Source organism: Alosa alosa, chromosome 12 (genome assembly GCF_017589495.1).
Source record: "Alosa alosa isolate M-15738 ecotype Scorff River chromosome 12, AALO_Geno_1.1, whole genome shotgun sequence".
Lineage (NCBI taxonomy): Eukaryota > Metazoa > Chordata > Actinopteri > Clupeiformes > Clupeidae > Alosa > Alosa alosa.
The window spans coordinates 18,455,647-18,478,667 of NC_063200.1; the positions used below are offsets into that span (position 1 = coordinate 18,455,647).

At 42.7% G+C, this 23,021-nt stretch overlaps 2 protein-coding genes across 4 annotated transcripts in view; one reads left to right on the plus strand and one right to left on the minus strand.

Moving 5' to 3' along the window:
* Window positions 1–18,327, plus strand: part of clip1b (CAP-GLY domain containing linker protein 1b) — a 28,411-nt gene extending 10,084 nt beyond the window's left edge. For both annotated transcript variants that reach the window (XM_048258567.1, XM_048258568.1), the window contains 11 exons: window positions 1,346–1,403; window positions 1,695–1,837; window positions 3,304–3,378; window positions 9,247–9,353; window positions 12,873–12,993; window positions 13,157–13,200; window positions 13,523–13,583; window positions 13,996–14,152; window positions 15,223–15,275; window positions 15,700–15,812; window positions 16,427–18,327. In XM_048258567.1, coding sequence (XP_048114524.1) covers window positions 1,346–1,403; window positions 1,695–1,837; window positions 3,304–3,378; window positions 9,247–9,353; window positions 12,873–12,993; window positions 13,157–13,200; window positions 13,523–13,583; window positions 13,996–14,152; window positions 15,223–15,275; window positions 15,700–15,812; window positions 16,427–16,655 — 1,161 coding nt within the window. In that variant the 3' untranslated portion in view covers window positions 16,656–18,327. The remainder of the gene's footprint in view (window positions 1–1,345; window positions 1,404–1,694; window positions 1,838–3,303; window positions 3,379–9,246; window positions 9,354–12,872; window positions 12,994–13,156; window positions 13,201–13,522; window positions 13,584–13,995; window positions 14,153–15,222; window positions 15,276–15,699; window positions 15,813–16,426) is intronic.
* Window positions 18,328–18,593: 266 nt separating this feature from the next.
* On the minus strand, window positions 18,594–22,831 carry LOC125304672 (B-cell CLL/lymphoma 7 protein family member A-like). Of its 2 annotated transcripts, none has more exons than XM_048259131.1 (6): window positions 22,670–22,831; window positions 21,742–21,823; window positions 21,442–21,538; window positions 20,745–20,942; window positions 20,294–20,397; window positions 18,594–20,112 (listed from the first exon to the last, which is right to left on the minus strand). In XM_048259131.1, exons 1-6 carry the CDS (start codon window positions 22,759–22,761, stop codon window positions 20,038–20,040), a joined length of 648 nt encoding a protein of 215 aa, XP_048115088.1. In that variant the 5' UTR covers window positions 22,762–22,831; the 3' UTR covers window positions 18,594–20,037. The 2 variants fall into 2 exon arrangements, with proteins under 2 accessions (XP_048115088.1, XP_048115087.1); XM_048259130.1 differs by having other exon boundaries at window positions 20,745–20,972.
* Window positions 22,832–23,021: the final 190 nt, after the last annotated feature.

Sequence of the window (23,021 nt, forward strand, 5' to 3'; positions counted from 1 at the left end):
GCTAGAAACTAAAGTTCCGACACAGCTGACGGGTTTTGGGACCAGTGTTAGGAAGAGAGGGGACGGGTTAGAACCAGTCCGACACAGGACCAGCTGAAGCGTTAGAAAGTGCATTTGGGTGTTAGAGAGAGGGAGTGAGTGAGTGATGAGCAATGAGTATAATTGTTTCAGCATCACTAAACTCATCTGTGGGTTATGATTAAAGATGCTCAAGGTAAGTTATTTATTTATTTATTTATTTATTTATTTTTAAGATGGGCAAGAATGAGTGGTTAGGCAGAATTTAGCACTTCTACGTCTTGTAGAGTGGTTACCATCCATTGTGGACCACAGTATGGTACGAGCCGGAGGAAGTGAGGTGCTATGAGTGGAGTGGGGTTACACTACAACCGCTTGAGTTGGATGGCTGGAGAGTGGGCCCACAGCTATGGAGGTGTTGGATGACCGTAGAGTAGAATTACAGCCTCGCTGGTTTAAACACAAACAGAGTCAGCTGATGGAGAGCAGTAAATGTGTTTGGGTTTTAGAGATGTGTGACTTTTAAAGAAGAGCAGAATGGGTCATGGTTCAAGATGCTCAAGGTATGATGTTTATTGAGTGAAGAGTGTTAGTTAAGCTAACTGTTTACAACTGGGTAATATTATTGATTTGTGTGGACAAGCTGTTGAGTGGACTTTTGCTCAAGCAGAGCTTGCTGTGCAGAAAAAAATGACAACATTAGCAGAATTTGTAATATATTTTAGTTTATACCATGGTCTAGGTTGAAAAGGGTGTCGTTTTAAAAAGTGATATACTACACCTATAAAATTATTATGACGTTGCTTGACAACGCCTGAGTTAGTCCGTTCAGATGTGACTTATCAACATTCCACAGTGTTGCGATAAACAGCTGAAAACGATTTTAGCTCTAAAACTCATTTAGTATTAATAATTGATTTCATATTTATTTATTTCGTAAGTGACCATGGTATAAACGGGATACTGGCCTTCGATGCGTCCATTATCAGAAATAAATGGACTTCGCGGAAGCTTTGCTTCGCGTTGGACGGTTCACCCCTCCGCGTCGTCCATTTATTTCTGATAATGGACACCTCGTTGGGCATTATTCCTTAGTTATTGGAGGTCAGCAGAAAACACACACACACACACACGAACACAAAAATGATCTACATTTTACACACACACACACACACACACACACACACACACACACACATCTTTACACAGCAAACTTTATCACTTAGCCTTTTATCTTAGCATGACGTGGATTTGTGTGAATTGCTGGTGGCACCGGTGCATGGGAGTTCCTTTCATGCTACTCTGTCATCTGTGTCTGTGCCTGCAGAGAGAAAAACTTGATGAAACATCCCTAGAACACCAGAAGAGTGCCAAGAGTATGCAAGGTAAGCAAACTGCGCTGGGTCATAGCAGAAGAGTAAGGGGAGGGTTACACTGCTTTCATTTGGGCTGCTGTCCATGCTGGGTCCTAAAGCTAGTTGTGTGTCTATTTGTGTGTGTGTGTGGGTTACTAAAGGTGTGTTTTGTGTGTATTTATGCTTGTGTGTGTGTGTGCATGTATATGTGTGTGCTTGTGTGTGTGTGTGTTTCATGTGTGTGCCTGTGTCTCTGTGTGTGTGTGTGTGTGTGTGTGTGTGTGTGTGTGTGTGTGTGTGTGTGTGTGTGTGTGTGTGCAGAGTTGGAGCAGAGCCTGACTGAGGAGCGGGAGCGGCGGGATGGAGAGGAGGAGGCGCGGAGAGAGGAGCACCAGCAGGAGGTGAAGCAGCTGCTGGAGAGAGCTCAGGCTGCAGAGGAGCAGCTGCAGGTGTACAAGGCCCAGGTGAGTGCACAACACAGCACTCACCTACATAGCGGTCTGCCCTGGGGGGGGGGTTTCTGTTTGCCTTGGGTTTTCCGTGAACGTTTTGGGAACACTCACAAACAGTTTGAGGAGGTAGTGCTCTGCGATCATGTTTGAAGTTGGACGGGGAGTTGCCATTGAGTTTACATAAGAACGTTCAAATTATCTGTTCAGACACAAACGTGTTTGATGTGAACGTTTGCCTCTGTTCAAGGAATTGTAATACACCTCAGGTCTTTGGGTTCAGAGCAAATTTGGGGTCTAAAGCTTGGAGTTTAAAGTAAGAAATCACGTCATCTATTGGGGTGACATTATGTTGCTATATGAGTGTACCTTTCACATGGCTTGATCTAGTTAGAGTAGATCTCTCAAGCTGATGATACATGGGACAACATTTTGTGCAATTGCTGAGCAATGTTACTCATTAATGTGGTTATGGCATGTTCCCACTGATATTGGGCAACAATTTCTTTTCTGGAAAACTTTAATCATAAGTAGGCAAACCATCATAATCATCCACAATCAGAATAAATGGCCCAGCAACATTGCTCAAAAAGTTGCCCAAGGTATCATTTCCTTCAGTTGAGCGTGGTAGATAGATGATGTGTAAGACGTAGGGATGTAACGATTACCGGTATAATGGTAAACCGTGATAAAAATGTTGACGATAATAATTACCGTTTTCATTTCAAACATCATGATTATCACTGTTGATTACCGCGGTGTGGAAACCGTGTGTTTAATCCTTCCCAGCTTCACCCGAGCCTGCTTTTGACATACAGTACTGTAGGCCTGGTACAATGAAAAACAACTGGTAACCTACTGATTCTGTTGTCTAATTGATGGTTTTAACTACGATTCGGATTAGGCTTCACCTGATTTTAAAAGGCGGAACTTTTTCACCGCAAAATGTGCACTGTATCATGTAGCCACTCTTTTTATGTTTGCGTCCACATTAAATCCATTCCACTCACGTTATCAGGAGAATACAGTAGCCTAAAGTTTTATTTTGAACGCTTACTTTCGTCTCACACATTGCATCTAAATAACAGAAATAGCAAACTCCAAGTTGTGGTAGGGTAAGTTAAGCTATAAGCACATAGCCAATTAAACATGAAGAAAAAAGTGAACGGGACACTTTTTGAAACTATTTCAGCTTGTGTAGGCCTACCAGTGCTTTCCGAACATATTGAACACACTTTTAGAAATACCGTGATAATACCGAAAACCGTGATAATTTTGGTCACTATAACCGTGAGGTTAAATTTTCATACCGTTACATCCCTAGTGAGACGCCATTAAACCTGAAAATTGCTGAAAAAAAAGTCATTATATGCATTTTAAGAGAAAATTGAGTGTGTCATCCTGTGCACATAGACATCTTCCTTTTGAATGCTAAACTCCATTAAACCTGAACGTTGCTAACACAGCCATGTCTCTCACAGGAGACAGAGTCAGCGAAGAGCCTTTCTCAGGCCCTGGAGACCATGACCCAGGAGAAGAAGGAGATGCAGCAACAGGTAAACAACTGCGCTTCTCTCAAACAAGTGTGGAAGAGAGTTCATGGCCGAGTGGTGTCAGTGAATGTTTTGTAATGTGTCAGTGAGTGTTTTTGTAGTGTGTCAGTGAGTGTTTTTTGCAGTGTGTCGTTGAGTGTTTTTTAGCGTTATGGACTCATGATGATTAACATTAGCCCAGCTGACCTAGTGGGATGGGAACAGACTGAGGGACGTCAGGGAGGACTCTAAGTGGGTCAAGGTCGTGACCTTCATCAGTGGTGATGTGCTGTAGTGAGTTGAGCTTCTACTGGGACAGTAATAACACAGTGTAGATCAGCACAGAATGGCTTATGAAAGACTATGAATCATATAGTGTGATATGAATCATCTCTCTCAAAAGATGTAATTATAGTTGTTTGTTGCACTGCCTACATTTTGGGTTGTGTTTATTGTTTATTGCCACATTTAATGTGTTAACATTCTGTGGGACAGTATGTTTTAGAAGACTACATCATCCTGTGTTCAGCACAGAATGGCTTATGAAAGACTATGAATCATATAGTGTGATATGAATCATCTCTCTCAAAAGATGTAATTATAGTTGTTTGTTGCACTGCCTACATTTTGGGTTGTGTTTATTGTTTATTGCCACATTTAATGTGTTAACATTCTGTGGGACAGTATGTTTTAGAAGACTACATCATCCTGTGTTGCTACCAGTTGTTTTCGGTTAACATAAACATAAGCTGTTTATAGTTGTATACAGACAGCCGTTAGGATAGTGTTCATATGCCTTAGCTTAATCAGCGCAATGAAAACGTATTTTTCTGTTTGGAGCAGAAATGAATACAACTGTGTACCATGGTGGATATCAGTAGTATAAGTTCTGATGTACCAGCAGCACTCATATTATCATTGAGTTCATCATGAGCTCTTCAATGTATGTGTGGGTCAATAGAATGGGTCTGTTAACGCCGTTCCGAGCATTCAGCAGTGGCATTCAGCAGCAGTAGTTATGAGGGGGGAGTGGGCTAACCGTACCGCTGCATGAAAACGCTGCGTTGCCCCGCAGCGCTACATGTAGAGCAGGCTGGCGTGTGTGCGGGCACATGTGCTGAGCTCATGCATACATGCTTGCATAACGTCTCAGATGGAGAGGGTGCGAGCGAGCGAGGGAGCCTGGGGGAGTTCAGACGCCACTGTGACTCCCAGCTCAGGCTGGAGCACTGCTCAGCTATAGGCCGCGGAGAGAGGAACACATGTTCGAGGCTACTGCACTCACCCGTACCCTAGTTCACCCTGTACGGTTTTCAAATGTCAAGGGAATGGGTGTGCATTTAATATTCCATGTTCTGGGGGAAATCTGACCTAACGAGTGATTTAAACTTGTAGAGGATAATTAAGGTTTTGGAAGTCTTAGGCCATGGATATAAATGTGATGACGAACTGTGATGGCATTTGGGAACTTATAACCTTCTACTGACCATGAGGAAAGTGTCTCCTCACGTTTTTTGATAGGTTAGAAAAAGCTTGTCTTTTTTTACAGCCCTCTTTCTGCCACCCACAATTGAAACTTCAACAAGTTGTCTCCATAGATGTTTCCCAGTGTTCCGAATTCCTATTTACTGTGGTGAGCTGCACCTCACCTGCGTCTCACACCTGCAGTGACCTGTATCCCAATATCTCCCCAATTGCATCTGTCCCCAAAACATCTGCTAGGCCTACCCAGTAATACATCTGCACCCTGACACCTGTCCTGTGTGCTGATTGCTTTGCTTTTAGACCCTAATGTGTTCCACAATCTCATTTGTTTCACAAGTCCAACTAGTCAGCCTTCTAATCTATTATTGGATGTATCTGTTTGAACACTAGGGAGTGTTCTTACTCTTCTCTCCTAAAATCATCTTAAATGTTATACTTGAAAAATGTCACACTTCAGTGGACCTTTTTTCCAAATGTATGCCTGCTTTGGGTATAGGCATTTGAAATATCCACTCCGTTGCTGGGCCTCTGTTGTCGTCAGTTACAGTGAAGGTCATGCTGTGAGAACCATTAAGATTCAAATCACCAACTCCACAATGTCTGTGTTGGCGCCTGGGAAACCCTCATGTTAGCTTTTGGGCCTCGGCTACTTTTCATGTCATGTGGAAATCTTATGTTGTATTTTATGTTTAGTCTTAGCTTGTTTCCTTGGTCCTTTACCTCTATTAAATTTGATATTTTTTAGGGTTTGTTTGTCTTGAGTATAGTCATTTTGAAATTCTGCTGTTGTGTTAATGTTATTGTAGAGCAACTTGATGAGAAATGCCATATACGGCCTAAGTTACTGTCATAATAAAAAAAAAAATAGGAGGGAGGCAGATATGTTACAAAATAGCCAGCCTAGTATAAGATACATTTAGTAGATTTTTGCATCGCACTTTGCATTGCAAACAAATATTGTAATAAATGTAAACAAATGCATAGAAGAGGGATGGTACTTATTCATGTTGATGTTAAGTTTGCTTTTAAACGTATCCATGTAACTGTTGCTGTAGGCATTAGTGTCTGATTGCCAGAGGAAGGCTTTAATACAGTTAGAATATTTTGTCTGCAGTAGAGGAGGATGAGAGGCTTGTGAGTTGTTGGCATACATGTTGTTTATTTGAGCATACGTATGACCAGTGGCTGTGACGTAATGGCCAATTGCATGGACATTTGGTCTGTGTGTGTTTGTGTTTGTGTGTTATATAAGACTCAAGCATCACTGTGCCTTCTAAGAATGGCTACTGTGACATCATCCGCCAGCCCCTCCCCCATGAGTGCATACACAGTGTAATGCAAATGATTTGACAGAATGTCAAGTGATGACCTAACAGAAGTAGGAGAGAACACTCTTTGCATTCGCACATAGTGTCACATGATTATGCATGCGCTCAATAGTGACACGTGCAGGTACTTAACGTACTGTATGTCGACAGACTCGTTAGATTTGAGCTGTGCTTTTCTAACTGTAAGATGAATATATGATTGCAGTAATTACAGATTGCATCCTTACATACAATTTTCATTGACAGTTTAGAGACAGCTTTTTAGAAACAATGTTAGAGACATCGAACTGTAGCTTAGATCACTGATTTCTGGCTTATTAGTAGTCAAGCATTTTGCCTGAAAGTACACCTGTGTGTTTGTGTTTGTGTGAAGAGGAACTGGATAGTGAAGACTAGTGGGGAGTTTGTATTGGCCTAGGAGGAGGTGTGTTGGATTGCGTTCATGTGTATGTGTGTGTGAGGACTGAAAGGGGCATTGGGGTTGTGGTAACAGCAATGTTGCTGCTGCTGCTGCCACATGTATTGTGTGCACGTGTGGTTGTAATAACACACACTCACAGAAAAAAAGAAAGAGAGAGAGAGAGATGCTTGTATCGGGACAGCGGCAGCTGGGTGATTCTGCATGGCTGAGCAGAACATCGGTACGCTGCAATAGAACCCCCTCACCCCCAACCCCCTCTCACCCACCCACCTACCAACCCACCCCAGCCCCCTGCCGCTGCTCTTTAGCAGCAGCTTCTCATCACCACCATATTGGGAGCACAGTGACTCAATCACAATAGGTAGGCCAGCGAGGCCCATCACTAGTCACATGACCTGCTCAGAGAGGAGAGAGGAAATACTGAATGGAGAGAGAGAGGATGGAGAATGGCAAGAGATATGACACAAAGAAAATATAGAGGTGGGGATGAAAGAGAGAGAGAAAAAAGGGAGGGAATTGAAAAAAACATATATAGAGAAGATAAGATGACAGAGCTGCACAGAGGACAAAGAGAAAGCGGGAGACAGAAAGGAGGAAGGAAAGTGAAAGAGAGAGAAGTGTGAGTGCAGAGGAGAAGATGGATACAGCGGGATGATGGGAGAGGAGAGGAGAGAAGGGAAGAGAGCAGAGGAGAGGAGGAACAATCCAGTGGACGGAGGGTGGAGCTTGCCCAGTTACATAATGGAGGCTGCTAACGTAACGCATGTTAGACTGTGACTTTGTGTGTGTGTGACAGCAGCAAGCTGTGCCCTGTTGTCCACTCCGCTCCGCTCCACTCTGTTCCGCTCCTCCGTCCCAACTGGAGATCGGAGATGCTGGATCCACAACACAGCTGCGCTGTTTGAGCTGCCAGATCCGGAACACTCGCGCAACAGCACTGTGGAATACTGGGATACGGAGATTTTAGATCTGCGGAATTCACTGGAAAACTGAAGCTCTAGATTTTTTTGGGGGGGGGGGGTGCATCCGACTGCCGTGCATGTAGGTTTTTGGAACATAGAATTTTCGAGGCGGCCGATTTCGTTGCAACACTATAACATTGCTACTGTGAATTCTGGAACACTGAAACACTGACTGTGTAGCTGTGCAGAACATTGAAGTGGTTGACCGCTACAGTGCAAGAGTGCTGCTCCAGGGAGGTAGTGGTACTTAGGTACTTAGTGTACTCGGCCATGGATCTGATCTCAGTGCATCACAGCTTCTCCAGCAACATCTACACCTCTCAACTCCAGGTAACACATGCCCTCATGCATGCAGACATACGCTCCCATGTTCAGTCACATGTAGACAAAAAGGCTTAACACACATACTTGGTATCACTGTGATTCTATGTGATACTTAATGGGTAGGTATTTGTTACAGTTTGTGGTATTCTTGGAGCAAGCATGATTTAGCAGAGATTAAGAGATAGGGGATGAGAATGTGCGCACGCGTGTCTGTGTGTCTGTGTTTGTTTATGTTTTGTCTGTGTGGTGTTGTCTACTAACTTGATTAAGAACCCATCTAGCATATCAGCGATCTTGTAATTAATCTGCAACCGTGCCACAGTACTAGATGAGAAGCAGAGAAAAGCCTCAATGTAAATTGATTTGAAATTGTTCAGTTGGACAACGTTGAAATGAAGTATTGACTCGTGCCCCAGTCTGGTACAGTCACCAGCACGATTAAGGGTGTCAGTCTCATCTGGTGTGACCAATTTTTTAGGTCAGGTAAAAAAACACACAATGCTACAGAATGAAAAAGATCGACTCGGGGATAGAACCAGAATTAGTTACACTGGATGAGACAACAAAACAAGGTGGGACGATACTCTCTTTTTTACTCCGTAATTATTTAAGTCAGTTCAGCATAGTGAAGAATGTTTAGTAGTGTTTCAATTTGGGGATTATTTGGTTACTAGGCAGACAAAACTCCATAGACATTAGGTCGCGTTTTTGTTGCACTTATGAATCAATGATGTGCTTTTGGGTTTAAATGGGATGTAGTGGTCGTGTTTGTAGTAGCACAGTGCAATAATAGCCAAATCTATTTTTAGCTCAAATAAATATCTAACTAAATAAAAAAAAACGTGGGAGATATTTAGGAAACAAAGATATTGCTGAAGGAAATTTGACCAAATGTAAACCAATACTGTATAGTACAGTTATTCAATTTTGGTGTAATGTAGTTAAGATGCCAAAATCAGATTTTCCCAGATGCTTGTTCTCACATGCCTGTGTTATTTATGGCTCAGTCCTTTGAGATCCTTTGGCTTTTGAAGTGTGTTGTGTTTTTCTGTTCTGTGAGATCTGTGTGAGACGTCATCTAATTTAGTCAACCCCCAATTCTCCCTCTACCCCTCTCTTTCCCCCTCTCTCATTCCCTTTATGCCTCTCTTTCCCCCTCTCTCTACCCATCTCTCTCCCTCCCTCTACCCCTCTCTCCCTCCCACTACCCCTCTCTTTCCCCCCACTACCCCTCCCTCTTCCACTTTCTTTCAATTTTTTTCTCTGCTTCCCCCTTCCTGTCTCTCCCCCATTTGCCACTTGATGTCTCCTCTTTTTCCTCACTGTTTCCATCTCCCTCTCTCTCTCTCCATCTCGCTCTTTCTCTGGGCAGCTGGAGGCTCTGAAACAGAAGAACTGTGAGTACCAGCAGGAGCTCAGCCTCTCACAGGAGAAGCTCAGTGTGGAGAGCCATCGCATCGGCAGCCTGAGCCGAGAGATGTGAGTGTGCCCGCCCCCCTCTTATACTGAGCTCGGCTCCTATTCACATATGCACACACGCACGCACGCACAAACACACGCACATATGAACACACACACACACACACACAGAAACACGCACGCAGGCACAAACACACGCACACGGGCACACACGCACACATGGACGTACGCACGCACGCATGCACACATGAACACTTATACAGACAAACACACACAAACACGCACGCACAAAGACGCACACACACCCCAAAGACATCTAAATCTGTCTATTTGTTGTTGTGGATGCTGATGTGGATGCTGGTCTCTGTTGGCCTTCCAGTGAACAGTGACTCCTCTTTTTAGGTGTTTGAGTAGACCATTGCACTCATTGCATGTTTTCCTTATAGCCCAGTGGCTATGTGTAAAACAAAGGAGACTTATTTCACCACCTTCACCTTGAATGAGTCAACATGTTGTGTTGGGGAAAATTGCGCAGGCCTGAAGCAGTCACTGTATGACTGTAATCCTGTTGGCGATGATAATCCTAGCTGATGATGTGGAGTGGAGTGAGCCATGCCTCAACATGTCCATATCAGTGTTGTTTGTGGCACTCAGTGTTCTCTTGAAATCATGTGAGTCATTGCATGGATGGGACATCATCAGCATGGCTCATGATTCCGAGATGACGGCTGCGTGCGTGCGTGTCAGCTCACCACCAGGTGGCCCAAGAGAGTAAGGGCTGATTCAGACTGCCTGCGTGGTGTGAACGTGGCATGTCTGTTGCGTGTCAGTTGCGTGGCGGCTTGTCTTTGCGCACCAGAAACGTGTCTGACACTGCGCTGCGGTGGCCTCTCTGCCTACTAAAACATCTCTTCATTTTTGTCCTTCACTGTTTTGAATGGAAACGCTTCCAACACGATTGCGTGTCGCATGAAAAATAGGCGTCGGCCCTATTTCTAGCATGTCCGCGTTTTCGGCGCGTCTGAGACGTGCGTGTCACCCAGGCGGTGTGCAAGCTCTAACCTGTTAACATGGGAGCCGAAATAAAAACAGACACGCCACGCAGCTGACACCCTCACGCCACAGACCCGGTCTGGATCAGCCCTAAGAGGGGTTACAAGAGGCTGGAGATAACGGCATCGAAGGGTGTCTGCTATCACTCCATGCAGTATGGCTGTGGAGCATAAAGTGGTATAACTTATAAAGTGGTATAACATAGAAGTGGTGTATGTGTAAATATATATTTATAAAGGCAAATTTGCTTTGGTGAAGAAAAGTTTCGTTGATAGATTACAGATACCTGGGTGTTACAGGCTGGGTATTTTTGGACGTACCAGACTTGAATGACAGGTGTATTTTGGGTGTAGCAGAGCGGAGCTGTCTGGTGTTTGTTTGGGTGTAGCGGAGCGGAGCTGCCTGCTGTTTGTTTGGGTGTAGCAGGCAACTTTAATAAACTAAAGCTGAGCTCAGTCTGAGCTCTGGCTGCCTCTGCTCTGACGCCTCGCTCCTGACGTTCAGACTCTCCAGGGAGTATTACATCACCGGCCTGTCCTGCCCGCCTTCACGCTCAGCCTGAAGGCCCGTCACATGGGAGTGAGAGGCTGCTCGACTCGGCTCGGCTGGTGAGGGAGGGAGGGAGACATGCGGCTATTCCTACTGCTGAGAAAAAGAGAGGAGGTCTGGGGATTGTGTAGATTGTGTGTAAGGTTAAGCCTATCTAGTTTTAGAAGAGAAGGATGACTGTTGATTTGAGAGGAGCATCTTTCCCGTTGAGACAGAATCATCTACACAGGTGAGGCTCAGTAAGTTCCAGTAAGTTCCAGACTGAGTAAGTTCCACTAGTAGATGGACTAGTGAGAAAGAAGTAGTTTTTCAGAAGGAATTCTATTGATTCAGTAAAAAGGTCTCTCCTAAAGAGAGCTGTAGATTTTTCAATGAGAGAGGTAGATGAGAAAGTAGAATGAAAAGCAAACAGTCTTCTGAGGTTAGAAGACGGAGGGATCTCTTGCTGTAAGTGAAGACTCTTTCCTGATGAGAAAGATTCTCAGGTGAGGCAGCTGCACTAGTTTGAGAGAAGCATACTGAGGCAGACGAGACACTACAGATTGTTCTAGAAGAGACACTTCAGAACCTTCTTTGTGCTTCTGATTTTTGGCTCACGGCTCTTTTTGATCTTGGGTTTGATCAGTTGTCATTCGGAGACAGAACCGGTTGATTAAAATTCTTCAGAAATGTGTCAGAATAGTTGATTTGAATATATCTATCTGAAATTTCAGATACACACACAGTGGCAGTAATGCCGTTACTGTGTGTTTGTGTCTGTTTATACAGATGCCTCTCTAAATACAGACACTTGACCTTGAGTTGTCTTCCTCTCAGGCTCTCAGAGATAAGTGATTTTGTAGTTAAAATTTGACACAGTCCAGTCTCGCATCGCTGCATGAAGAATCTGATTAACTTCCGCATCGGAGCGGCGCAGGAGGTAAAAATAGAGAGCCGCGTTTGTCACAGTTGAAGGAAAGCGTGTCGGCCTGCGAGGCGTTTGGATGGCGATGGCACACTGTCTACTGTACGAGCGTCTACACTGAGTCACCAAGGCAGCATTTACAAACATGTCTAATCATATTTGTCTTTTGTTTTTCTGTTGCGTTTTCAGTCTTGATTTCGGTTTCATTTAAAGCAAATGAGAAAGAGATACAGTATGTATGAGAGCCAGAACCATCATGTCAGAAGTCCAGGATGCTCTACATCTCTTTCTATTGCTTCTGAAGTCGTGTCCTGCGTAAGGCAGAGTGATGTTTTGAGGGTAAATGTTTGCAAACTGAGGGAGGATTAAGGCAGCGGGAATTGACATGTTTACAGATTGGGCTTAGTCGGCTCATAACTGGGGGAGACTGTGGCTTCTTTGCAAGGGAGTATAAATAGAGCAGAAATAGGATAAACGAAGCAAGGTTGTCTTTTTCAACTTCATGCTCCAGTCCAGTGTATTAATTGCTAAATCATAGTCTGGGCCAGTCTTCCTGTCCTTGCCAAGTGGGCATGTGCAGTGCTGTTTTAGTTACGTGCAACATTTAATCTATTTTTGCAATCGTGTGTGTGTGTGTGTGTGTGTGTGTGTGTGTGTGTGTGATCAAGATGATGTGCACATGTTTTCTTAATGTAAGGCCCTACCCATGAACCTATGATCTTGATCAAAGAATGCATTAAGAGTCTATATGTTCCTTGTATTGCCTACTGCCTGCAACTTTACATTTGGAATTTCTGCAAACCCTTCACTCATTTGTGAACTTCTTCTTCTTGTTTCAACTATTCACACACTAATAGTCTGGCCACACACTAATAGTCTGGCCACTAATAGTCTGGCCATGTGGTGTTTAAATTGAATGACTTAGAAGAGAGCTTTTATTATCAAGGGAACCTAAGAGAGGCTGATTGATTGTTGCGAGAGAAGAGCTTTTCTGATTGAGTCAAAAGGAACACAATGAGCTCATGGGATGCTGTGATTGGTCTGAACGGCTGACCGTATTCTATTTCCCCCAGTGAGGAGCTGAAGCTTGCGACCAATCAAAAGAGCCAGCGTCTGGCGGCGCTCCAGGATGAGAACGGGAAGCTGGCCCACGAGCTTGACCTGAGCCGGCTCGAGGGCCACGCCCACAAGAAGGTAACTTGGCAACCAGGACGCTCGGTTACAATGGATTGGTTTCACACGCTTCATCACAGCAGGGTATCTGGACACAGGACCTTTGGCTGATGGTTTAGCTCTTTTCCTGGTGGGGACGGTATATTTAGAGAGTGTTTACATTTGTCTGTGTCTGTCCTTTTAGATTGAAGATAAGCTCTCCAACAACCAGCTGGAGATCTCTGAGAGGTAAGAAGTGTTTTACAGTGTCATCTTTACATCTGACTGGCTGGTTACTATAAGCAGTATATAACTGGGGTTGTGTTTGATACGTAGGAATGGTTCATTATTTTACTTAATGCAGTCAGTTGCCTGTTGGAACTTGAATAATCTATGTAGATTTACATAACAGAATGAACATTTTAATAATGAACTTGAATAAAATATCAGAATAGTATTCTCTGCTTTAGATGTGTGCATATCAGTAGTGTTTGCTTACTAACAGTGCCAAAGAAGAGGCGCATGTGTGGCAGATGTTCTGTACATCAAAAGATGTTTCCTCTTTTTACAGGGACAACTCCAATGCTTTGATGACGGACAAGGACAGAGAGTTACAGACGCTTAGAAATGAGGTAATGTTGCTGGCTAATTACCATAAAATGATGTATGTAAAGGTTTTTAGTTCATTACATTTCATTTTTAGGTACCTATAGTGTGTGATGCACACGAGGAGTGAGTTTTCTTACCGTATTTTCCGGACTATAAGTCGCACCTTTTTTCATAGTTTGGCTAGTCCTGTGACTCAGGTGCAACATATATATATATTTATATATATGTTTTTTTTTCCTCTTCCTACTCCGGTGCGACTTATAGTCCGGAAAATACGGTACTAAAGCAGGTGTGAGGAGAATGAAGTGTGATGCTAGCAGCTCATTTTGCTGACACAGATTGCCTATAGCTGAACTTCTTGCGGCTGTAACTCCACCGTGTAATTTTCTCCGGCCTGACCTGAATATATATATCTGCCCTTCTGCCCTGTGTCAGATTGCCCTCCTGCGCGGTGAGCGTGCCGTGGTGGAGACGCTGCGCACGGCCGTAGAGACCCTGGAGAAGGACAAGGCCCAGCTGCAGAACCGTGTCCGCAGCCTGGAGCAGCGGCTCACTGGAGAGCCAACAGCAGCGGGCGACAAAACACCCTCAGGTCAGACAAAAGCACCATCAGGTCAGACAAAACACCCTCAGGTCAGACAAAGCACCATCAGGTCAGACAAAACACCCTCAGGTCAGACAAAGCACCCTCAGGTCAGACAAAACACCCTCAGGTCAGACAAAACACCCTCAGGTCAGACAAAACACCCTCAGGTCAGACAAAGCACCATCAGGTCAGACAAAACACCCTCAGGTCAGACAAAGCACCCTCAGGTCAGACAAAGCACCATCAGGTCAGACAAAACACCCTCAGGTCAGACAAAGCACCCTCAGGTCAGACAAAACACCATCAGGTCAGACAAAACACCCTCAGGTCAGACAAAGCACCATCAGGTCAGACAAAACACCCTCAGGTCAGACAAAGCACCATCAGGTCAGACAAAACACCATCAGGTCAGACAAAGCACCATCAGGTCAGACAAAACACCCTCAGGTCAGACAAAGCACCATCAGGTCAGACAAAACACCCTCAGGTCAGACAAAGCGCCCTCAGGTCAGATAGTCTGCACTCCAGGGTACCCACCAGCAACTACCAACAAACTATAGGGAATCTAATCAAACTACCATCAAACAAATCTTATCTGCATTTAGCATTTACTGATCTTAAACGTACATAGTGTGCACAGTGACAAAGGTCAGACAAAGCGCCCTCAGGTCAGATAGTCTGCACTCCAGGGTACCCACCAGCAACTACCAACAAACTATAGGGAATCTAATTAAACTACCATCAAACAAATCTTATCTGCATTTAGCATTTACTGATCTTAAACGTACATAGTGTGCACAATGACAGTCAGGAAGATTATTTGGTCCCATCAACAGTAAACACATACAATTGTGTCATATTAAAGGGAGGAGTAATGGCAGTCATAGTTGCCCTGTTTACACTGTAGGCAAAATTTGGAGCTTGAACTTATTAAAGTAGCTAGCAAATAAGCTCTGCACAGCCAGCATGACAGCGCATCCAAAAGTGGCTGAATATGCTGAATGCATTTGATGCAATGCTAGTGGCTGTATGCCCTGATCTTTGTTGAAAGTGTGTGCATGTGTTACTTCATGCAGGTGATGCTGCCCTTGACCAGCTACGGGAGGAGAAAGAGTTTGCTGAGGGACAGGTAAGGACTTGCATCTTGATTTTTAACATTTTCAGTAGGTTTGTGATATTTTTTTGCACATTTAAGGTAATATAGAAAATAACTTCTTTAAATTGTTTGATCTTTCCGAGTGTTGTGACATCTGTAGGTCTGTGTAATACATTGCGCAGATGTACTGGGACACCTATCAGCCTACTATTAGAAAATCTTTTTAGTTTGTCAGTTTCTGATGTCACAACAATAACAACACCACCGCGATGCATTTAAAGTGCTTTATCAAGGCAAAAGTGTTTGATTAGTGAACAGGGAACCTCACTAACCACCATCAATATGTAGCATCCCCCTGGTTAGTGCTGACAAATGCTTCCTTACTTCTGCAAGTGAGTGATAGTTTACTCTTTGTTGTGTTGGTCATTCCTCACTCTTCTACTCCACTTTAAAACAGATAAACTTCCTGAACTCGGTCATTGTAGACCTCCAGCGAAAGAATGAGGATCTTAAAGGGAAGCTGAAGAAGATGGCCTTGGCTGAGTTCAATGGGAATGATGAAGACGATGGGTGAGTTGACGCTAGAGGTGGAAAAGTTGGGATTGATTGACAGGTGAACTCAGAACTGACAATGAGCAAGTTTTCCATTGGAGACCGGACAAAAGTGTTTGTACTGTAGCTCAGATATTTGGTTTCATGGGGGTGTTTAAAGGGTGCTTAAAATGGTATTAATCACTGGTGTTACACTAATTAAAGATCTTTAAGAAGAGAATAAAATATTCAAACAAACCTAAACAATTTAAACAAATAAACTAAATGTGTAGCAATACCATGGATTTCAGTTCTGGAACTATATTCTGTCTTAGTTGCACTGTAATGATAGCTAATGGGGAACTGGCATAATGAAGAACCAGTGAAAATAATTATAATAATAAAATAATTTGCCTGTGATGTATACTGTCACTAAAACCTTTTGTTGGTATCAATTTATCTAAGTCAAGCCAGGCATGAGACTTGAAAATGAGAGATAAACTGTTCTGATCTGTTATTTGGGTTGATTAGTCTGCACACTATTAATAGTAAGCTGTGTACGCTCTCAAGACCCAGGAGGTCCACAAAATTACCTCTGTCTACTTCCATTAGTCGTATTGACACTGTCTTTAAATCTTATCCTGCTCTCACAGCTTAAGAGAAAGGAAGTCCAAGAAGAAGGCGCCTCCTCGGGTGTTCTGCGACATCTGTGACTGTTTCGACCAGCACGACACAGAAGACTGCCCTACCCAAGCCCAATCACCTGACACACCACCCCACACCACCTACCATGGCCGGCGCTCGGCTGAGAGACCCTACTGCGACATCTGTGAGGCGTTCGGACACGCCACAGACTCCTGCAATGACGACCAAACTTTCTAGAGACAAACATTCCATCCAGATCTTCTAGAGTACACCATTCCTGCCTGGGAACAGGCACTGCACATTCCGTTTTCCCTCTGATCCTTTCATATTTATCAGTGTACGTTCTTTGTACGTATGTGTGTGTGCGTCCTCGTCATTATTTCCTTACTAAAATACCCCCGGTCAGAGATTAACCCTGTAATCTTTCCTAGGTTGAAAATGCACAGGAAGCTATGCTGCTTGTCTGAAAGGAATTGATATAATGTTTGTGTGTGTCCTGTACTGTAATTCAGTACTGTATGTTACTATGACTTCCTACAGTGGAATCTGACACATGACAGCACCTGTACTCCATGAAACAGCCACAGAAAAAAAACTAGAATCACAGAGCCAGATGTTTATACACATGTTTATACACGTTTGTTACAAGTCCGGGGACAGCCATGACTAAACTTGGTCTAAATGAGGATGAGAACGATTTGCATGATCAGTGAATTTAAATCATTCTAAACCAATCCAATGCCTTGTGACGGAGCAGATCGAACAAAGTTGATTCAAACAGAATACAGTCAATGCATGCCTTGCTTTTGTCAAATCTTGGGTGTGTTTTAAAAGCAAAGTCAGCCTTATCGCTCCTGGCATTCAGCATAAAGTTATATTTTACAAGCAAAGCTCAGGAGGAGAGCAGCATGATGAATGATAGACTTCACTCCACTGCCATTTAAAGAGATTTCTATCACTCCTGTCTCCCAGTCATATTACATGCACAGGTAAACTCATGAAAACCAAAATACAAATGTGTTGTCTCCAGATGTGCACTCTTGGCACAACGTGCCAAAGTGAGACTTGGCCCCGCGAGACTACATGAAAACTGACATCTTTCAAAGAACAAATCAGGCTGTAACTAAATAGGTTCCATAGTGTCAGACTAGGCCACACCAGCCAATAAAAAAACGTATTGCACTGCTCACTTTAATCCCTTATGCATTCAAGCACTCCCTTTTAACGGTCATTCTACAAAACTATTTAAGTTATACTTTTTATATGAAATGTAAAAAATACTTGTTATATCATGTTATGTGTTATGTTATCTCTGCAAGACACCAGTTATTGAAGCACAAATTTGGATCATATTGTATCTGTCAATAGTACGGGAAAGCTGTAAATTTGATATGGTTAACAAATGAGATTTGTTCAATTTCAAAGCTGTAGTATGTGATTTCTTCTTTGTTTCATCCATGCATACTGATACATATTATGCTAGTTTAACTATCTTGAAAACATTTACAGCATTTTAGAGTTGAGTCTTAAAGGACTCATCCGAATCACTTTGTTTTTCACACTTTAGCACAAATACATGTGCATTCCAAAAGAGAGATTTTAAAAGGGATTTTTTGTTGTTGTCAATGTTACATTGCTATAAACGTCACCAGAAATCACATACTGCAACTTTTTAAAACAGCTGCATTTTTTGAAGGAAATTGCACATAGGGTGCCATAGCATCGAAATTATTTAAAATATATTTTGAGACTTATTCTGTTTGTATGAAGGTAATATTTGACAGCACTCGTTTTAGCAGCATTTATTCACAACGCTTTGTGGACTTTCTACATAAAATTGTGATGGTCTTTAAGTAGTGCACTGTTTTATGTACTGTTAACTTGTACTAATTCAATATATGTAATATATTGCAAAACAAGAGTCAGTGTATTTTTTTGTTTTGTCTACGTTGGGTTAATGCTTTATATAATTGCATTGGGAGAAAGAGAATTGGGTTTTATATATTTTCAGATTTCAGAAAGGATGAGGATTAGTTGAACATGGAACACATGAAAACCATGACTTAAAACTGTACACAAAATACATGTATCAACAAAGCATTTTGACATACTCAAAAATATTTAAAGTTAAGAGTTACAAAAAGAGTTTATTATTATTAAATCATATTTATTCACTATTAAAAGCAGATTTTGTACACATTAAACAAGGCAAAGAAAAATAAATAGGTAACACCATGTTTAATGTAGAGCTATCATACCAAGAACCAAAACGTGTTCAAAGAAGAGGAATGCTATATCTAAGTGTTCATAGCGTTCATTGTTTTCTTATACACCAATACTCTAATGTGTAGGACAGGTTGTTAGAATCGTAAAACAGTGACTGACAATGTGAGGTGTTACACACAGATAAAATCTAACCTTTCAATAGCAGCTTGGTTAAACTGGACATGAGGTATTTACTGGGTCACCTAGCTTTCTAGAACAAGCCATCAAATGGTGGTAATGTTTGTCTTTTGTTTTAAACATATGGACTCCAGGGGTATGGGAGGGCTAACAATGGATGTAAACTGAAAAGATGTAGCCTCCAAATGCACTTTACTCCCAGTGAACATTTGCATCCTCCAATACCACCACACATCTCAAAAATCATAAAGTGTGTTTTTTCTGTTTTGTAGGTTTTTGAATGCAGTGACAGAGCAGAAGAATTCTGCAGCAAAAATCCCTATCCTAAACTTTAATGCTGTTGGAATACCCCCGTAAAATAGGTCAAATATTACCAATTTTGTGGAATGCCCCCTAAAACAGGTCATACGAAAATCCAACATCCCTCACAGTTTGTTACACAATTTGATATGCAATGCCCAAAATAACATTCAGCGCTCCAGCATGCTGTGTGCTTACAGTTCGCTTGCACATCTGCTTCATAAAAAAAAGAAATATATATATATTAAAAAAAAACTATTACAAGAGTACTGAACACAATCCTTAATGAGAATACTAAAAATGCTAATTACCTCTAATTTTGTGTCACTAGGATATATTCACTTCATTATAGACTGCTGTTAGGCGATGGTTAAATAACTAAACCTAATTTAACGCAGAAGCCCCTTGAGGCATGAGTCCTCTGCAGTAAGCGCCACAGATAAAAATGTTTTTCATCTGTGTGTTCATACCCAGGGGATTGCAGTCTCTCAGATGTGAGGCTAACACAAGGTCTCGTTCTACCACAGAGCACTGAATGTACTTCTATAGCTGAGGCAAATTGGTGCATATGCCACTTATGACATCTAATTGGGTTGAACTCTTACGCTGCACTGGGGTATGAGAATGATGGCATGATGGTAATGTTAACCTGATCTGGTGGGAAAATAAACACATTTTTCTACATGTAACACCTCTGTATGTCCAGAATAGAACAGATCACACTGAAGGGTTCTAGAGAGGAGTGAATGATGGGGCATTAACACTGAAGGGTTCTATAGAGGAGTGAATGATGGGGCACTAACACAACTTGTGTGAAAGTGTGGTGCCTGTCTTATGGGAGAGGTAGCCTACGCCAGGATGCACCCATACCATTGAGGAAGATACATCTACACTGTTAAAAGCAACTGAGGCTGATCTACATCTCTTCCTTAGGCTCCTTAGAAGGTGACTCCTGTTTGGTCTTCTTACTTGGAGGGCCCTCCTCTAATTCCTGCTCAACATAAAAAAAAAAAAAAACATTTGATTAGCTTATGCATGTAAACAAGTATAAACAAGAATGTGTATAATTTGCTTAACAGTTGGTATTCAGCATTCAACAACTTATGAATAGTTTAAAACCAGTATGACGGGTTTTAACCTAAACAGGGAAGCAATTCCCCATGTAGTGTTACCTGAGTGTATTTCGTGGCATCTGAAGGGAGGTCCTGCCCCCTAGTGGTTTGGGGGCTTCGTTTGGTCACAACAATGACAGAGTTTTCTGCCGATCTGCTTTTCACTGCATTGACAGTTTCCACAATATTTACATGACCGTGACAACATTGACTTCTTGATACAATTCATTACATTTGCGTAAAACCTAAGTTTAGAAATGGTCATTAATGAATACCCATAAATTATTCACCTGTACTGAGGCATCCAAAAACAGGAAATCAATCCAAATTGGACCAAAATTCAGATATTACATATATTTTCTGCTCTTTTGCCTGACATTGTAAGGAAGCGTTTCATTTATTTTTAACACTGGTTGCTACATTAGATTGGGAGTCCCCATTGAGCAGTTCATATTTATCCACTGAGAATCTGTTCAGCATCCCAGACAACAACCAATGTGTTAAGCCTCACCTGTCTCAGTGCCTGAAGCCTGACTGTCACTGCCCTGATCCTCGGCCTGTTCGTTCCTGGCATCCGCACCATCTGTGTGGGTCACGCCAGCCTCCTCTTTAGGAGCTGCAGTGTCGCTGCCCTCCCTCTGGGTGGCGCCACTGAGCTCAGGCCCAGGGCTGCTATGACTGTTGGCCTCCAGCTTCACAGGTGACGAGTCTGCGATGGAGCTGTGGTTACTGTTTTCATCTGAGGAAAAACAATCCCTGAGAAACCGTCAAATGCACAGCGCAATAATATGGGAACTGAAACTAATATGCAACATCTGGCCTTTCACAGTATGTGCTGGCCCAGCTGAGACACACCCACACATACAGACACACGCACGCACATACACACACACACACACTGTACACCAAACCATACACACACACACACACACAAAAGCTTATGTACAAAATAAGCTCAAAACACATCCACACACAAGTGCACTCACCCAGAGACTTACACACACATACAGTATGCATAAAACACACACACACACACACACACACACATATCCACATTCACAAACAAGTGCACACACCCGAAGACTTACGCACACATATGCATAAAACACACACACACACAGAGACAGACAGACACACACACACACACACAAGCGTATGTACAAATGGCTACACACAACTGACACCAAAATACAGACTTTCCCTCTTACCATGCATATCTATCATTCCTGGGGAGGAGCTGTTTTCGGGGGTTGTGACCTCTGATCCATATTTCTCATCCTGTCCATTCTTCTTGTTTTTATTTTTCTAAAATGGTCAGAAATAACTGTAAATGAAACATCATGGTGCTGTAGCTATTTTACCCATGTTCTCTTTACTTCATCATTTTCAGATCTCCCCTGCTTCTAATTATGATAATGCATAGCACCCTCTAAACATCAGTTCAGTGTGGCTGTATAGTTATGCTAGAGTGCTGAAATTTCACTTTAAAAATCTACTTAGGAACTTACATCGTCTGACTTTGACTCTGCTACAGGAACCCATTTATATATACGCAGTGATGTATCGCCCACTGTCACCCATTTCTTCTCCCTGAAGGTAGGCACATAATAAACAACATTCACTCGTATTTACTGTTGAGAAAGATCACAAAACTGCAAAAGCACTAGAAGTATTTTTCATGGTAGAAGTTAATAATTATGAGACGACAAATGTGAAGGATTCTGACCATTTCATTGCACTCAAACTGACATGTTTTTCTCAGTCATCTAACTAGGTCAAAAAACAGACCTTCCAAGATCATGTTACAAATATCATGTTGAAACACTTTAGTTTGAAACGTGCATGCACAATATAATAATTCTTACTAAATGTACTCCACAATTGTTATAAGAAACAGCTCAGAGGTAATGTTGGCTGTTCCGTTCACCCCCCCCGTCACTGTCAGGCAGCGTCTCTGCATTCGAGACTTCCACTCTCCCTCCCGTGACACGCCTGTCTGCGTCGAGTCGCTCAAAGCGCTAAATTTAAACCTCGAGAATGTCTTAAAACAAGTAGACTCTGGGGCACCGGCATGGTAAGCGCAGTAGGGAATTTGTTACTGGATGACTAGAGTTGCTAACGGGTCTCAGCAGTCCGCTCTCCGCTCGGTTTTCGCCGGTCAGGGGAGGAGGAATGGCTGCTCGTGACGGCAACGACATGGCTTCTAGGCTAAATCGATATCCGTGAAGAAAATATTACGTAGCACAGATGTTATATGAAATATTAAGTAATATGTAACACCTCTTTTATTCCCAGCTCCCAACTATCTGTTCTTCAGACAACTTCGTTAAAAATGACCCTTCTTCCTTATGTTGTGTATAGCTAGGTCTCTCGTCTCCCCCACTGGTTGAGCTGGCTGACAGAATAGAACTGGCGTTAACTAACTAGGCATCTTACCATTTTCGTACTTTCTCGATAGCGGCCATAACCCGCTTGATGTCATCTTTGGCCCTGCTCCGGGTCTCTGCGCGCACCGACCTGCCCGACATGACGGCTCACGGGTTCAGCAACTCGTACAGGCAACTGCGCTTTCAGAAAACAGGAGAGCGCCCCTGCGCGAGCGGATTGCAACGTCTGTCATGTACAACATTCTAGTCGAGACGTTTTAAAGACAAAATGGACAAAATCTAAAACATGAATCACACTAAAGTTATGGACCTTGTTGATCAAATACATCTTGCTTATTTTAAAAGGTGCATATCTGTGGATCTTTCTCTACACACACAAACACCATTGAACTTCAACAGGA